The 17,935-nt window shown below is 48.3% G+C and overlaps 1 protein-coding gene across 1 annotated transcript; it reads left to right on the top strand.

Moving 5' to 3' along the window:
* Positions 1-23: 23 nt before the first annotated feature.
* Positions 24-17,589, top strand: ARF3 (ADP ribosylation factor 3). Its single transcript, XM_055582568.1, has 5 exons — positions 24-182; positions 12,593-12,832; positions 13,667-13,777; positions 14,011-14,135; positions 14,700-17,589. The coding sequence occupies exons 2-5, from the start codon at positions 12,685-12,687 to the stop codon at positions 14,859-14,861; spliced, it is 546 nt and encodes a 181-aa protein (XP_055438543.1). The 5' UTR covers positions 24-182; positions 12,593-12,684; the 3' UTR covers positions 14,862-17,589.
* The last annotated feature ends 346 nt before the right edge of the window (positions 17,590-17,935 follow it).

Below are 17,935 nucleotides of genomic sequence, written 5' to 3'. Positions count from 1 at the left end.
CCTGTCGCCGTCGCTGCTTCCGGTGCTAGGTGGAGGGCAGGAAGGAGGGAGCCGGGAGCGAGGCCAGGGGAGCAGCCGCGCTGAAATCGGCTGAGGGAGCCGGAGAGAGTGGAGCGAGAGCCGAGCGGAGCCTGTGGGGGCGGAGGCGGCGGCCGCAGCGGCGGAGCTGGGAGCAGGAACAGGTGAGGGGCTTGGAGGAGGGAAGGCAGGTCCGGGTAGAGGAGAGGCTCGGGGTGGGGGCTGCGAGGATAGAGCCCCCTCGCCCCGCTCTCCGCTCGCTCGCCCCCGCCCGGCACTGCCTGGCATGGAGCGGTGTGGTCCTTCCCTCCCGAGAGCTCGGAAAGGGGGCGCCGGGCCAGCCAAACGCCTGCCCCCGCATTTGAAGGACGCTGAGCTGGTGTGGGGGTGGGGGGCGCACACGGTTTTGTCCTCCGCTTCGCACAAGGGGGCGACCTGGGCTGCGGTGAGGAGCCCCTCGCCTGCAGAAGGTGGGCTTTTGAAGGGTCGGGGTTGAGGGGGAGGAAAGCAGTCCTGGGTGAGGTGACGTGAGGGCGGCGATGACTGTTTTGTATTCTTTTCCTATTAAAGGGCTAGGGAATAGCGCTTTTTCCTACCCGCTTTCCGCCTTCACCTTGGTAATAGACCAGAGAGAAGCTTTGCTATGGTGACACCCCTCCCCCTATCGTGGGGCAGGGGTCGGTAGGGGGTTAGGGATTAACCTGGAACACAGGCTGGTGGGACACCCCAGGGACACTATTCTGGTGGAGGTTGAGCTTTCGGGTCCTGGGAACCGCATGTTGAGAAGAGGGCAGCAGGTGGGGAGCCAGAAGAGAGGAGGCAGCAGAAGGGGGAGGGGGATCTGGTCTTGCTTGGAGAAGAGAGGTGGTGCCTTCCTCCCCCAGGCGTAGCGGGGGCGGTCTCACTGGAGGAGGGAGCTTCTGGTCGCCAGCTCTGAGTTTCGGTCTTCCAATCCGCTTTCTTTCTTTAGGAAGTACCAGGATTCCCGGAACCGAAAATGGAGCCGTTGCTTACACTAGTGTTTGAGGGAAGAAGGTGGGGGTGAGGGGTAGGATGGAATTCCCTGTTAAAACCGGGCCACTTGATTAGCCAAGTTGTAACTCCTCTTTGGAGAAAGTTTCCTTCCTTCTGGGTTGTATTACCGCTGGTCTCCCTCTGGCTAGGCCGAGAGGAGTGTGGTATGTGGTCAGGAGTGAGAAGAAATAGTGAGGTCATCGGGGGAGGAAGAAGTGTAACTTAAAACGTGTCTCCGTCGCTGTTGGATTGGGTCACTCCTGGTCTAGGGCATGAAAGTTTTATTTGGTAGGAGATCTGCTGCAGGAGTCTGATTGCTTAGGCCAGTGCAGCTAGGGTCTGCATACTTCCTTCCCCATCCCTATTCAGGTGGTGACAGTATTTGCTACCATTTTGTCTTGAGCTTGTTGTTGGGTTAAGTGTCTCCACTTGCTATGACAGGAATGGGTCAGTGAATTGGTCATTGTGCATTAGACTTGGGTTTGAATACCATGTCTATAAAAGCTCGTTCTAAGAAAGAAACTGATCCACCTTTTCACAGAATGAATCTTTGACCTTGGATTCAGCTTGGAAGGGTCCTCTTGTATCACATATTAACATTCCTTCTGCCTCCCAGCATAGAGTTATTGCCTTCGGTAGTAAAAAAAAAATTTTTTTTCTTTTGTAGTCAAAATTTTTATGCATATGTCTTGATTTTCCGAAGAGACAAAACTTTGAGTGCAGGAATTAGATCTCATCTTGTGTCCCCCACACTGCCTGGGCACACAGTAAGCTCTCATGAATACTGAATGTGAATGAATAGAACTTAGGTTTTCTTTTCTTTTTTTAAATATTTATTTATTTATTTGGCTGCACTGGGTCTCAGTTGTGGCACTTGGGATCTTTAGTTGCGAAATGCAGGATGGACCTGGTAACTCTTAGTTGTGGGATCTAGTTCCCTGACTAGGGATCAAACCCAGAAAGTCCTGAACTCCGGATTTCTGACCATAGTTTAAGGAAAGAGAAAGAGATGGCTTGGCTGTCATAGAGAGTTGCTGAAGATAGCTGAGTGAGGGTGTAAAGGTCTTTACCCTTTGTAATTAAGGTCTTGGTCTCCACGTTTCCTAAGAGGCACAAAACAGTTGTAGATAATGAAAGTTAAGACCCCCAAAAGAAAAGTATTAGAACACAGAGTCATTATTTAGCAGAAATCCTAGATCTCCTTTAGACCTAGGTCCTGCAGAGTTGTCTGCAGATTGAGTTCCTGATAATTACGGAGAAGGAAGCCCGTGTATGTATCTGGTACCTGGCATAGAATTGGTGGCAATGAATGGTAGCTGCTATTACTAAACTGAATGCAAGTGTAAAGGAGGACAGACAGCAGGCTAGAAAGAGTGGAAGTGAAGTCTTACTGCACAAAGAGTCATAGAGTGTGTTGTCTCTGCTACTTTCTTCCACTGGAGTCATAATAGAGGAAATGGACTCAGAGAACAGTGGGCGGGATTTATTGGTTAGAAGGAAGTTCTCTAAAACCAGGTTTGTTAAAACTGATTCAATGACTGAGGGAAATTGTGGAATCTACTCTCCCATATACCTTTAGAAATGGATTTCAAGAGGCCTAAGACTCAAAACATGTCACTGTATTTCACTCTCCTCACCATTTTTTGTGTGCGGCTACTGTGGAACTTCCCTGACTTGGGATCGAACCTGTGCCCCGTGCAGTGGAAGTGCAGAGCCTTAACCACTGGATCACCAGGGAAGTCCTTCACATTTTTTATATTGCAGTATAGTTAATTGACATATTGTGTTCGTTTCAGGTGTGCAACAGTTTTCTTCACCATTTTTGTTACATGGTATGATAATTAACAATGTGGACCTTGGAATCGGACACAATTGGGTTCAAATCATGCCTCTGCTAATTACTAGTTGTATGATTTTGGTGAAATTATTTGTCTCTCTTAGCTTCATTTTCCTCATCTGTAAGGAGTATGATAATGATAGTGTCTGTTCATAGTGTTGGCATGGGAATTAAATGAGATAACATACACAAAGTGCTTAGGGTTATACAAAGCACACATAGTAAGCCTCAAGTAAATGTTAGCTGCTATTAATAATCACCATCATAACAGTAATAATAACATGAGCCCTCAGGGCTGCCTTAAAAAAGAGGAGGTTTACAAAAGAACAACTTGCTTCCTGAAGCGCCTATGTAGAGGGGTGATTGTTACCATGACTTTCTGTGCTGGTCGTAGGCTTATGAGCAATGAAATCTTTTTTCAGCCTCAGCCTCACAGAGGCAGCTCCTGTTGGCTGAGTGGGAGGTGAAGCTGGAGCAAGGCAGGGGCCCTGAACCATCAACTGGGATGTAGAGTGAGGATGTGGGGGCTCAGGAATAGTGTTCATGATACAAAAGTCAGCGTGACTCTGAGGTAATGGTTGACTCTTCCGTGAAAGAGCACCCTAATTGGCCTATGTCAGGTGTTTAGATTCCTGGGTCCCATTATTTTAGATCTTGGTATTTCAGCATCCTCCATTTCCTGGGCCACTCTTTTCACTTAGTCATAACTCCTTTAAATGTCTGCCTCTGTTTCAGAATGTACTGTATTACGGTCCAGAGTTGCAATGTCTGTAAATTTGTCTACTATGCCTTTTCCAACATCTGTTTCAAGTATAGGTGGAGTGCTAATAAAGGTTTTGGATAAGGAAAGGACATGGGGAGCATTTGGAAAGAGTTCTACAAATGTTTGAAGGCTTTATCTTATAGTCTGGGAAAGAACTGACTGATGTAGGGATTCTACCAAGGTGTTAGAGATTTGTCATGGATTTCTGCAGAGGACCTGCTGCATCAGATGGACCAGAAAAAGAAATGGCTCAAGATATTAGGGATCCACGGTTATCACCATATTCCTGAAGAAAGTTGAAATGACTGGGCATGGCAGATATTAGTTCCTTGACAACCAGGGATTGAACCCAGGCCCTTGGCATTGAAATTGCGGTGTCTAAACCACTGGACTGCCATGGAATTCCCATAACCTGCCCTTTATGAGCTTAAACACAAGCATGTCAACCATGAATGTTTAAATTTCAACATGATTTAGGATGCAGAAGAACATTAGCTTTCTGTTGGAGTGGTTTAATTCTTCATCCTCCCCTTTTTGAAAAAAAGGAATCTAACCATACCTTATATAAAATCTTATTTGAAGTCTAATACGTAAAATGGATAAAAGCAGTGCTGCTGTGGTAGTGGTGGAGAGTGGCGGACCATAATCAGAACCTCTCAGATAGTTTTCCCTTTCCCCTAGGCAGGCTCTGAATCCCATCCAAGGAACCTGAGAACGTGGAAGCCACTTTGCCAGTTTGTCAGTTACAGGAAAAAGATTGGAGATCACATATAGAATACTGTCTTCCTCAACCTCACGAGCGTTTGCACCATCAGTAGAACTGAGTTCAGCAACAAGTGTATCAGTCACTAGCTACAGATCAGTCATGGAGCTGGACGCTGGGAGCATGAAACATGAATAAGGCACAGTCCCAGCTGTCAAGGGACTGAGAGTCTAGTGTTGTTTTCCCACTGTGGTGTCCTGAGAAAATGGTAACAGTGAAACAGGCATAGTTGCTTGCAACCTGAGATGACCGGCCCATGGGCTCTAGCCACTCTAAGCCCTAGCTATCCAGTATTGATGGGATCAGCATCTTCAGCTGACCTGTATTACATTAAAGGCACATTATTTGGGAAGTTCCAGCTCTGGAAAGCAAAACACACCAAGGTAAATAAAACATTCTGTGGTAAGTCCTAGAGTAGAAGTGTGTTTGAGGTGCTGAGGGATCACAAAAGGCTCTTATCTCCCAAGGTAGGACATTCCCTGTCTTCTGTATTCTTAGGCTGCTCTGTTACAGGTGGCCTTGTCCAAATCATGGCCTCCTGTTTTCATCTGTTCACTGGCAGCTCCATCTTGACATGCATAGTGGGACCAGATTGGAGCAAAGGTTTACTAGGGCTTTAGGCTGATTACTCATGGGATTTCAGTGATTTTGTAATTAGGAAGGTACAGTGTACTGGATATCCAAGGCTAGAGATGTGGGCATTGGAGCAGCCATCAAATATCAGGATATGGTACAGTTGTAAGGTGGTCAAATGATAAGAATAGGGCACACTGAAAGCTTTGATTAGAGGGCAGTGCCACGGAATGTTCCAGGGAAAGAAATGAGTCTAGTTTTTATTTGGTCACTGTCTTATCTAGCTAGGTCATGTATTCTGAAACAGACTTGAGGTTCTGTTCTGACTCACTTGCTGAGGTTTGTCTTTGGGAAAAGCCATACCGTTCTCTGGTGTGTGGGTCTATCAGGGCAGTTTAGAATCCTTCGCTTGACTTTGTGGCTTCCTTCAGGTTATCCTTAACTGGAGTCTTCCTCTTGGACTAGAAGGGAAACTGATGTTTAATGATTCTGACTCAAACCTAAATGCTGTTAGTTAAGTGGAGACTAATTTTAGTCATATGTTCTAATTTATAACAAGGCCATTCATTGATTGCCTAGTAGCTAAGTTCAGTAGGTATCTTTCAGGCCTTATCTTAATTTGACTTTTTCGTAGCCTTTGACCCTCCTTTTTTTTTCTTTCCTCATCGGTGTCTCTGATGCCTTAGTCTCTTGATTTCCTTTTTACCCTTCTGGTTGCTTCCTACTCTCTTTCCTGGCCTTTTTTTGCTTTAAATGTTGATGTGCCCCAGGTTTTTATCTTTGGGCTTTTCTCCTGTCTCAGCATACACACTCTCTCTAGATACATAGATTAGGATGTATCAGTTGCGAAAGATAGAAAACACACCTGTGAAGAACTTCCCTGGTGATCCACTGGCTAAGAATCCGCCTTCCAATGCAAAGAACTTGGGTTCTATCCCTGGTCCCGGGAGGATCCCACATGCCTCAAGGCACCTAAGCCTGTATGCTGCAAGTGAGCCCACCCTCTAGAGCCTGAGCATTGGAGCTAGAGGTAGCTCAAGTGCAACGAAGACTCAGCACAGCCAAAATAAAAAAAGAAAGAAAGAAAAAAGAAAACACACTGTGGCTCAAATAATCCGAGGATTTATTAAGCACCTAGCAGGAAATCTAGGTGAAATAAGCCAGACACAAAAGGACAGGTATTGTTTGATTCCACCTTAACGTGGTACCTAGAATAGTCAGATTCAGAAACAGTATAGTGGTTGTTTCCAGGGGGTAGGGGAGGGGCGTTATTGGTTAACAAGTAGAGTTTCAGTTTGGGAAGATGCGAAAGTTCTGGAGATGCATGGTGGTGATGGTTGCACAACAGTGTAACTGTACTTAATGCCACTGAACTGTACATTTAAACTTAAAAATGGTTAAAATGGTAAATTTTATGTATATTTTACCACAAGGCTTCCCAGGTGACACAGTGGGTAAAGAATACCCCTGCAGTCCAGGAGACTCAGGTTTGATTCCTGGGTCAGGAGGATACCCTGAAGGCGGGCGTGGCAACCCGTTCCAGGATTCTTGCCTGGAGAGTCTCATGGACAGAGGAGCCTGTTGGGCTATGGTCCATGGGGTTGCAAAGAGTCAGACACAGCTGCAGCAGCTGAGCACACACGCACGGTCTGCCACATGCAGAAGTAGTTCAGGGGAAGAATATTCCTTCTTACAATTTTTTTTGATCTACCCACTAAACAGTGGTAGGATCCAGGTTTTTCTGCTCTGATATCCTAGTGTTCTTGTGTCTGTCCTTTCATATACTCAAGATTACTCCAGCATCTTGCCCTTCTACGTTAACATCCAAAAGCTAGAGAAGAGAACACTGATATATGTTCTTTTTTAAGATTGAGGAAATCTTTCCCAAATATTCCCAGTAGACTTTTCTTACATCTTATTGCCCAGAATTAGTGCTTGAGCATTTGTGACTCAAATCATGGTGAGAGAAATGAAATGCCCAGAGTCTTTACTGATCAGCTTTCATACCCTAGGTCTGGGGAGGGGTGGCTCATAACCACTGCCTGCCAATGTCTGAACAAATTAGGGGTTCTCTTAGAAGAAAGAAGGGAAGATGGCTGTTGGGGCAGGCAGCCAGTAACTGCTGCCACCCTGAATCCTCCTGGTTCCTCTTGGGGCTTCAGTTACTGTCTATGCACATGGTTCCAAATACCCTGACCAGACTTTTCTCCCGATCTTCAGACCTTAGCACTTCACAATTAATCTAAAAACAAACATCTTTGCTGCCAGATCTGTTTCTGTAGTGTTTCCGGTCTAAAGAAGTGCCACTGACTCACACAAGCCAGAAACCTGGGAGTCGTCTTTGACTCTCCTCTCCCTACTATAATCAGCTATCAAATCCTGTGAGGTCTACTGTTTTGGTGTTTCAAATCTGTCCTGTCCTCTCTATTGCCACCTCTGTTTCAGAACTTTTGATTTCTTTTTTTTTCTCTTTTTAAATTTTATTTATTGAAAAATTTAAATTTATTTTTTCATTGAAGGATAATTGCTGTACACAGTTTTTTTTTTTTGTTTTCTGTCAAACGTCAACATGAATCAGCCATAGGTATACATATGTCCTCTCCGTCTTGAACCTCCCTCTCATCTCCCTCCCCATTCCCACCCTTCTAAGAACTTTGGATTTCTTATCTGTATTACTGGACCTCCCAAGTGGTCTCTTTCCCTCCGTCTTTCCCCCTTATTCCCTAACTTATTCCCTAAACTGCTGTCAGAACGATCTTTCTAAAGCACATATCTGATCATGTTACTCAGTGTTACCTTTAGGGCCCTTCATGATCTGGCTCCTGCTTCCCTCTCCAGCCTCATCCCTTCTTTTTACTCACAATGCTGCATCCACATACATGACCTCCTGGTTGCACCTGGCTTTGGCTAATCACTGTTCTAACTCATCTTTATGCCTGTGCCTACACTCTTCCCTCTTCCACCTTCCCTATTCTTTAGTGTCTGACTGATTCATATTCTTCCTTTAAGAGTCAGCTCAGGTGTGATCAGAGAGTCATGTCTTGGAATTGGCCTTCATCCTCCAGTCTTGATTAACTGCTCTAGCTTTCTGTCCCCATAATACTGTGTGCTTATCCCACTCTTAGCCTCACACTGTAATCCTCTGTTTCCTAGTCTTTCTCTCCCATTGACTGAGTTTCATGAAGGCAGAGTATCCCTAGTTCATTATACTTAATAAACGTTTAATGAATGAATGGAAACTGACATCAGAAGCTGTTTCTTGGCTTTGGGAAATCTTTGAGTTTAATAGAAGCCATTGAGATACTAATCTACGAGTTCTTGTGTGCTGATTACAGTGCTCTTGAGACAAAAATTTGGAAAGTTTACATAGGTCACAAGCCAGCTGCATTAAGGAAACCAAATTAACAGGCAGACCTTGCTTTGGTTTCCCTAAATTTTTTGGTCTATTTCATGGGCTGTGCTAAAAATAGCATCTTTATTAGTGATGTCTCAATTTGAAAATCGTCTGGGAATATAGCTGTTTTTGGTGCACTCTGCTTGGCAGCAGAGGGTTTGGGAGACTCTGGTCTTCTTTTCCCTGAGCCCATGTAGCCTGAAAAAGAGGTGCTGAATCAGGAGTCCCCTAGGGGTGTCTCAGGACACATGCCTGTGAAAAGAATGGGGAGTGTGCATGGCAGACTGAGCTGTGACTCTCAGAATCACCTGCAGTGTGAGGCAGACAGGCCTCAAGTCAAAATGACTGAACAGTCAATGACAGCAACAGCCTGCCTCTCCTGGGGGGTGCGGGTGGGAGGGAGGGGTTGGGGGCCGTGAGTGATCGTCAGTGAGGGCATCCTCAGGCGAGGCTTATGTCAGTCGGTGTGCCTGATCGAACTGCACTGTCCAACACAGATTATACTAAAACACATTTTTAGAGTTCCTGTTGCTGCTTTTACCACTGATAACAAAGTTTGTAACTGTGCAATAGAATGTTGAGACATCCTTTTTGTTAATAGAGATATTGCTGTATTCCATTTTTCATTTTGAGCCACTCACCTTCAGTCTTAACTGCTTCCTGTTTCTCCCAGCCCATGGAACCCTGGTATTTTGCCTTATTGACACAGGAGTGCCATCTGTGGCAAAAGAGAATGACTATAGGCTGTACAGTACATAGACAATCCGAGGATGGTTTGTTTGCCATTCTGCTTCCCAGAGCTGCTTCTAGCAATGCAGTGTGGTGAAAGTGAGAGCTGACTATATAGCCGTAGGTGTATGTTCATGGCACAGAGCTGAAAGTTGCCACCATCCTGGTGGTCGGGGCAGCATGCCATCTGGAAACAGACAGGAGCAAGGAAAGCCAAGACAAGAAAGCCAGCACTTGCTTTGGACTGTTCATCTGAGTCAAGCTCCTGATTATATTAAAGAAGAATTGTAATGTTCATTAATTTCAAGGCCCTGGGGTGCCATGGGGGACACATGGTAACTACTTGAATATTTCATTAGTTATCTGCCAGCCCCATAGAGTTTTAAATACCAAGAGAAAATTTTACCACTTTTAGTCTTCTCGTCCTTTCATGGCTTTCCCAAACCAGTCTTAAGGTCAGTATGTGTGGAAAATGGCCAGGAATTGACAGGAAAGCTGAGCAGCCATCTGTGCACCACATGGAGACACCAAGATACCAAGTACTGCTAGGACAGAAGAAATGATACAAGCCTTAGATGAGGCTTAAATCAGCCGGTGTGCTTGCTTGAACTCCTACAGCAGGGCTTGGCACTAGGAGCAAGGAAAGATCCAAAATAAATAAGAGGCATAGTCCTTGCACATGGTGAGCACATGGTTAAATTGGGGAGACAGTAAAAGCACAGATTTAGAAGGAAGAACTCCACAACGTAGTGTCACTTGAATGGTTCAGATAATTCAGGGGCCTTTTTGTAGCTTGCCAGGAAATAGAAATCAGTGTAACACTGGGATCCGCTTTTGAACCAAGACTTCAGTGTGATAGCTTAGCAAAGAAGCAAACCAAAGGACAGTGTGTGCATATTCTGGGGCAAGGGCTCGCTTTCAGCCACTGCTCTACTCACAGTTGGTAATCATTTAATCAGCAATACTTCTAGTCATGAAGGATGGCAAGATAAATGTGTGGTATAAATTCAGTTCAGAATCTGGGCCAAAGCCTATTACCTAAGCTTTAAAGCAAAGTGTCATCTGGAGCTAAAGGAAAAGACACGTGAGCGGGAAACAAGGTAAAAACTAGGAGGACTTGGGGAAGGTGTAAGTTTCTGGAAGTGAAGGCATCAGAACCAGAAGTCTGACTACCACGGATTACCAGAGTTGGTAGGATCTGATCTTACTAGCTGGGTAGGTTTCCCCTCCTGTCTCAGGAATCCTCAGGAATCTGTCTGCCTGGGTGGTTGAGGCAGGAGGGGCCGGGTGGATGGCTAGTGGGCGACTTGGCTGAAGTTGCACCCTAAAGTTGAGCCAGGCCCTCCCCCTGGGATGTGAGCCCTCTGGGTCAGGGGCTGGGCTCCTCTGTGGAACCTACCCAGAGCACCACGCCTGGCTTATTAGTGAATGTCTGCGGAGGCCTTTGAAGATGAAACACTCCATAAGCACTTATTGTTTGTTTTTTGGACAAACTAGTACTTTGGTCTCCAGGGGCCGTTGATCTGGCTCCTTTTTACCAGTCTGGAATTCACTGCAAACTGAGGAGAGTAGGAAACAAATAAACAAATCTAAAATAGTTTTTGAAAAAAAAAAAAACAAAAAACAAAACAAAAAACAACTAAACTCCCACCAAACCCCCATGCTTTAGCTTGAAAATAGGATTCCTCCCTATCCACCTTTCACATTCTTGGGTTTGGGTGCACTCTGTCTTGACCTGTTCCTTTGCCTGCTGGGTTTGTGGTGTGCATATGTGTACCTCTGGTTCCCAGACTGTGGAGAACACCAGCAGCTGGCATATGGTGATCGCTGAATAAGCTGCCGCTGACGCATCGGCTCCTGCAGGCACAGAGAGCTGGCTGGCATGGGTGATTCTGAACCCCTGCTTCATTGTTGTTTCAAGGAGTCATTTCTGTGGCTGTCCTGAGCCATCCAGATAGGAGAGAAGAAGGGAAGAAATGAATGACTCTATGATTCTGTCAGTCTGGGGCAGTGGGCAAAGTGGGCAGATAGGCATTTTGTACTTTTGTAGTGTGCTAGCTGCTCCCTTCATTTCCGCCAATGATGTATCAGGCAGAAGCGTCTAACCTGAGTGAGCTGCTAGTGAGGTCAGTAGAGACCTTGTGAGTTAATTCAGTTATCCAGCTATGAAGTGTGCCAGGCACTAGTCAAGGCACCAGGAACACAGCAGGGAACAAAATAGACAAGGAACTGACATGATAGTAGGAGGAGAAAACAGTACAGAAGGAAACAAGTACAGAACGTGTCAGATGGTGGTAAATGCTACAAGGAAGAAGCGGAATGATGGGTTAGAGAAGCGTGTGTGTGTGTCACAGGTGGCTGTGGAAGGCCTCTTTGATAAAGGGACAGTCGAACAGACACCTGAAGGAAGCAAGGGAGAGCTCCACGAAGGCTGTCTCGGAGATGAGCCTTCCAGGCAGAGTGAAGAGCAGGGACAAAAGCTTTGAGACTGGAGAGTGTTGGGGAACTGAAGTGGAGTACGCACAGGGGAGAGTAGGAGCCCTGATGAGAGAAGCGGGAATGCAGACTGTGCCGGACTTTGTAGGCCATGATGGCTTTGGGTTTTACAGAAAGGGAGCTATGAAGCCCAGAGAGGGTTTTGAACAGAGTCGCAGCCTGACCTGGTTTTGGTTTTACAATCAGTCTGGCTGCTCTGGAGAATAGGTTGAAGAGGGTGAGAACAGAAGCAGAGAATGAGCTGACGGCCTCATTGCAGGTGACCATGTGGAGCAGCTGTCCCGGGAGGCACCACGGGAGCCCAGTACCTAGCTGGGTGAGGAATGAGGGGGGGCCTCTCCACATCCCACCTCCCAGCTCTCAGCTCACTGTTGTATGCGCAGAGTACGGCTTTAGCAGCTGGCAGTTCACAGAGTGGAAAGGATCAGCTTTTCTTAGGAGTGCTGCTTTCTTCTTCCTGCTTAATTTTGGTGTGTAGAAGGAAAGTGTAGAAACACAGGATGGGAAGAAGCAGAATCTCTTGATTAGGGCTGAGAGCATAAACCTTGGGAACCTGACAAGCCTGAACCTTGTCAGGAATCACAAAGAGCCACTCCTTATTCCACTCCCTCCTCTCCCACCTTTTCCAGAAGTCTCAGGGCAAGGTTGGGGGAAGGAGAGGCATTAACGATCTCCCTATGCGTTGGGATATAGTATAGAATGGCAGGACTGAAGGGACTTTAGAGATTATCTAGTTCAACCTCCTCCGTTTACAGGTGCGGATAAGAACAGGTGAAATAACCCATCCAGCGTCACCTGGGTGGATTACTGGCAGAAGCAGGGGACCTGAGTGTTCACTGCTTTGTCTCTGCTCCCAAAGGCTCAGGATCTAAGTGGGCCTTGATCTTCATGGTACGCTCAGGCTCTCGGTTTGTCATAAAAGAACTCCAGCCATGACTGTGGCCAGTCCCATTAGCATGAAGTCCTGACAAGCAGATGGTAGTGAGTTTGCATTTCTTTGCCTAGGATCAAGCCCTCCATACCAGGGTCCAGGCCCGAACCAGACTGCCACTGCCCCCACTGCACCCTACTGTCCTCAGAAAGCGAGTGCTGTGATCATGGGTAACATCTTTGGAAACCTTCTCAAGAGCCTGATTGGGAAGAAGGAGATGCGCATCCTGATGGTGGGCCTGGATGCTGCAGGAAAGACCACCATCCTGTACAAGCTGAAACTGGGCGAGATCGTCACCACCATCCCCACCATTGGTAAGGGCCACCATCCCCACCATTGGTAAGGGCAACGCTCAGATGGAGGCTCTCATGCCCACCCCTGAGCCAGGTAGGGGGCCTATTCCTGGATCCCCCACCTGGCCACCGGCAAGTCCTTACGGTCTGTGGGGTTCAGGGAACAGTGGTTATTTAGCTTCCCAGCAGGTGCTGGGCCTGCCATTTGCACACCTACCCTAGCCCTCCCTGATGCAGGAACTTCCGCACCCTGGCACCCAACAGTGGCCCTCAAGCACTGAGCTGGTTTGTTCTCTGTTGTTTGAAAAGCAGGTGAAGAGCTTTGATGTTCCTGCCAGAGGCCTGGAATTGCTTCAGTTTAGATCCTTGGTGGCCCTGATCCCAGTTAAGACCTGCCTCTGGGAGGGAGAGCATTTGCCTCGTGGAAGCAGCTCTAGATCACCATCATCAGCTGGTTCTGCTTTTGGGGCTCCAGACTGTCACCCACTTCTTGTTCTCCATTCTGCCTTACAGGCCCCACTTCTCCGCTGAGGCCGACTCGGTGGCCCAGGGACAGGAGTGGGGCTGAGTCATTTTTTTTGCAGGAGAGAGAGTCAGAGACTGAGAATGAGTGGGGAAGGTTGTCTCACCCAGGCAGCTGGGAACCTCCCAACTGGCCCTCTTCGTCCTCTTCTGCTGCTTCTCTGAGGTTTTCTTTTTGGCCTTAATGCTGCTAAGTCAGGGAACACCAGGTCTGAGGAGGCCTTACTTTCTTTTCTTTGCTAGGCCTGGGGGAAGCAGAAATAACCCAGTGGGGCATCGTTTGCAGGCCTGGTAATTCTGGCCAAGTGACCACTGTCTGTTTTTTCCCCAAAGGGTTCAATGTGGAGACAGTGGAGTACAAGAACATCAGCTTCACAGTTTGGGATGTAGGTGGCCAGGACAAGATTCGGCCTCTCTGGAGACACTACTTCCAGAACACCCAAGGTAGGGCGTGTGAATTGCCCATGGACTGGCACGGGTTGGTTGGGTGTGAGCAGAGGGTGGCTGTTGTTCTTGGTTATCAGGCACCAGCTCTTGCCCTGCTGCAGCTCCTAGGGATGGGAGACAGGAGAAGAGGGAGCAGATACTCTAAGGGTATAAGGAGGGTGTTTTCTCTTTGTGGTGGGGGAGGGGAGTTGATCTGTCGTCTCTGTGCAGCCCATGCTCTGCCTCCCCAGGGTTGATATTTGTGGTCGACAGCAATGATCGAGAGCGAGTAAATGAGGCCCGGGAGGAGCTGATGAGGATGCTGGCGGAGGATGAGCTCCGGGATGCTGTGCTCCTTGTCTTTGCAAACAAACAGGTGTGACATCTCCCTGCCTCTGCGTTTGAGAGAGGGCAGCCTGGCCGTGGAAGTCATGGGATCTTGGAGCCCATTGTGTGGTAAACCCTATGACTAGGCTGTCAATTTGGAAAGTAGGAAATATGATTAGCTGGCTTCTTTATGCTCTTCTTCTTGTCCCCTTCCCCCATCCCAGCTTTACTTAGCAGAGTTTCTGTCCAGAGGGACTGGTGTGGTAGATCCTTTACCTCCAGCCCCTCTGTTATCTCACCTGTTCTCTGCTTTAGTGGAACAGCCCTCTCTTTTATGGTCAGATGGACCTGATTGTCTGCCCATCTGAATGACTTCTCCACTTCCCTAGCAACCCCATACTTGGTTTCCAGCTCCTCAGTGGAATGACCTTTAGTGCCTAGGCTCTGGAGTTCTAGGATGGTTAAATCCAAAGTGGTTCTTTAGGATCTTGCTCTGGGTTCCTCCACTGAAGAAGGAGGAGAGGGTGCTGGTATACCTGCCTTTGCTAGGTGGGTGCTCTAGAAGCTTCTGCAAGATCTTGAGGCTCCTTTTTGTGTCTCCCTTGTGCTTCAGGATTTGCCTAATGCCATGAATGCTGCTGAGATCACAGACAAGTTGGGCCTGCATTCCCTGCGCCATCGCAACTGGTACATTCAGGCCACCTGTGCCACCAGCGGGGATGGGCTGTACGAAGGCCTGGACTGGCTGGCCAATCAGCTCAAAAACAAGAAGTGAGAGCCAGACAGCCCTATCCGACCACCCCATCCACCCCTACTGTCTCCCTGACCCAGCCCTACCCTTTTCCTTCCTGTTGCCAGTGCGGCCAGATCCCTGGGTATCATGTCCGCATGCCCAGCAACAGCCTTGCTTACCCTGCCCTCCCCTCCCCGATCCATGACCAGTCCCCAGTTGCTGTCCTGATGATGAATCATTCCAATTTACCGGATTTAAAACAAAAAACAAGGTTGTTATGGTTTCATGGGGGGGGGCCCCCCCTCAAGCTCGGGCTTGGGAGGTGGGATGGAGTGTTCCCTCTGGTTTGCTTCGTTTGGCTCTAGTTGCTGTGCTCTTGGCATCTGAGTCCCTTCCCTCTCCCCACAGGCCCCTCTTCCCTTCCCCGTCTTCCTTTCCTTTGCTGCTCTCCCCCTATTCTACATGGAAATTGCACGGGCCTCTCTGTGTGTGCGTGCATGTGTGCGCGTGTATATACCTGTATAGAGAGATATATATGGGGGCCAAGGAGCAGGTAGGGGAGGTGGGTGCAGCTCAGGGCTTGGAGCAGGACACTGCCCACTCTCATCTATCAGCTGCTCCTCCCATGCTGGCGAGATAAAGGGAAGGAGGTGGAGGGGAGGCTGCCCCAGTGCTGGGCTGGTGCCTCTCCACTGCAGGTAGGTTTTCCTGGATGACAGGGCAGATGACGGCTTCTCTGCCACCATCTTCCTCTATCCCTCTCTCCACCCCACTCAGGTCAGGGGGGTGGCATTTGTCTCTAGATGACTGTTCCCAAGGAGATGCCATTCTGCCCTGCCTTTTTGTGGAAGGAGAGAGGAACCCACTCACTCTTTATCAGCTCAGAGTGTTCAGCTGATCCTCCCCCTCGTCCTTAGATCTCTTCCTCCGAGCTGGAGCGGGGAGGTAGGGATAGCAAGACCATGGGTTGTATTTGGGACCCAGGGCACTGGGGAGAGGGGCTCAGGTTTTCCGTCTTCATCCTCTTTTGTTATTAGGAGAAGGTGAAACACAGATCAGTTTCCCTATCCCTGCCTCCTACCCCCTCTGTCTTCTGATCTTGGGCCTGGGTGGTTCCCCTGTCCTTTGTCAGAAGTTTCCTCACCCTGGTAGTTCTGCTGGCCTCACCAGCGCTGGCTGGCTGGTTTGCTGAGGAGCAGGGGAGTGGGGTGACACAGTAGACCTCAGCAGCAAGCCACTTCTTCTCCATTTTTATCTAGTCCAGGGCGTGCTGAAGGATGGAAATTTCTGTTTCCAGACCCTGAGACCATCCTGCCATCACTCCGCACTCCATCCCAAGAGCCTTTCCCTGCCCTCTCCACCCACTTCCCATAAATGGATCTGGGCATTGGAATGGAGGAAACCGGGCTCCGAAGTGATTGTTGGTGCTGATGGGCTGCAGCGTCTTTCGAGTCCTCCCTCCATTATCATGTAGTTGTTCAGAAGCTGCTGCTACTGTGTCTCTGTCTACAGGAGGCACTTGTCCCTGAGATCCTGGCCTGGGTTCCTGACTTCCGCGGTTTCTGTGAAGCCGTGGCTTTTCTGCGGGCTCCTGTGTGTGCTGGCTGCGCCCTGAGCTCCAAGACGGCCGCCCATAACCTTTTTGCTAATGTCAGGGCCCAGGGCCTCCATAGCATGGCTGAGGGACCCCTTCCCAGAGGGGCTGTCCCAAGCCCCACCCCATGGGGCCAGGCTTCCTGCCACCTTTGTCTACAACAGGCGGATCAGTACTCCCTACCCCACCTCAGATTGAACTGTGAAAGAGAGGTTCCAGGGGTGTCTCAGTGCCAGCTCCTTAGTGATGCAGTGGGTGTATGCAGGTCTCTTGCGCTCTAGGCCTTTGTGTGTATGCGTGTGTATGTGTGGTTGGTGGCAGGGTGGGGGGAGGGGTTGCTGGAGCTTCTGGTTCATTTTAACATGTATTCACTCCCCTGACCCCACAGATGCTTCCCTCATATTTTACTTTGCCTTTGTCTCTGTTTTGTCAGATGTTTTTTTTGTTCCTGCTCCTGTTGCCTCTGCCTCCCGGAACTCTTTCCTTTGCCTTCTCACCTGCTTCACTGCTGTTGCCTGTTTGTCTCCCTTTTCCTTGGGAAAATTTCCTTAGGATTGCTCACTCTGTATCGTTGTGGTTGGTGAGGACTTTGCCTCCTCTCCTGCCTCACTCCCTCTCTAACCCTGCCAAGTTAGATGTCAGTCCCAAATGGGTTTTTCTCATTTTAGACCTACCCCCCACCTTGGTTTGGGGGCCTTCAGGGACTGGTGGGGCTGAGGGTGTTGGGAAACAAGTCTTGGAGGTTGCCTGGGTGCTGCTGAAGGATCTGTCCAGCAGGGGGCAGTAAATGATCTTGTTAGTTTGCCAGGCTGCTGGGCCCTCGGCAGGGGCGGTCCTTTCTACATTCCCATTCACCCAGAAGTGCTTTCAGAATTGGGTGTTTCATTCCACTTCTACCCACTCCCTCCCCTACTTTCCTCTGGTAGGTTTAATTTTTTGCTTTCCTTTGTTCCAGCCTTTCTTCTCCCTGGGAATTTCCCCTGTTCCCCCCTAAAAGTTTGTTTGTGGTGTTATAGTGGTAACTGCAGTTCTGAACTGGTTTTTCTCTTCTTTTTTTCTCCTCTGGAATGTAGACTGTATATGTTTAATAACTCACCTTCTCTCTCCTTGCTCAAAATGTGGGATACGCGATGACTGTGACCCTGGTTGGAAATTAAACTTGTTTTATGCAGCTTTGGAGCAGACTTCATCCTTGATGTGCAGCAGCCGTGGCACAGTTTATTGGTGAGGGTAGTTCTGCTTCTGGTCCCCCTCTCCAGACTGCTTTTTGTTTCAGCAGAGGGGTAAAGGGTACTCTGGACTGGGGAGAGTGAAGTGACGGAGGTTCATCTCCACACTGCTTACTGTTTCCCATCATACCCCAAAAGGGAGCTGAAATGAATCGGGGCCCAGAGTTTGAGGGCTTCGTGACTTTGCCCCTCAAGTTGTAAAGGGTTTAACCCTGAACTTAGCCATGTTCATCATCTTCTAGTAGACTTAGGGACTCCAATAGAGGGCCCTAATGCCTCACACAGCCCCCACT

Source organism: Bubalus kerabau, chromosome 1 (genome assembly GCF_029407905.1).
Source record: "Bubalus kerabau isolate K-KA32 ecotype Philippines breed swamp buffalo chromosome 1, PCC_UOA_SB_1v2, whole genome shotgun sequence".
In the NCBI taxonomy this organism is placed as follows: Eukaryota; Metazoa; Chordata; class Mammalia; order Artiodactyla; family Bovidae; genus Bubalus; species Bubalus kerabau.
The sequence above is the reverse complement of the archived record's forward strand: the minus strand, read 5'-3'. Positions and strand labels throughout refer to the sequence as shown.

Excerpts from the sequence above, each read along its gene's own strand:
- ARF3 (XM_055582568.1), top strand. The coding sequence starts at position 12,685 with ATGGGTAACATCTTTGGAAACCTTCTCAAGAGCCTGATTGGGAAGAAG. Across the intron at positions 13,778-14,010 it reads CTACTTCCAGAACACCCAAG|GGTTGATATTTGTGGTCGAC; the intron begins GTAGGGCGTGTG and ends CTGCCTCCCCAG. Across the intron at positions 14,136-14,699 it reads TTGTCTTTGCAAACAAACAG|GATTTGCCTAATGCCATGAA; the intron begins GTGTGACATCTC and ends CTTGTGCTTCAG.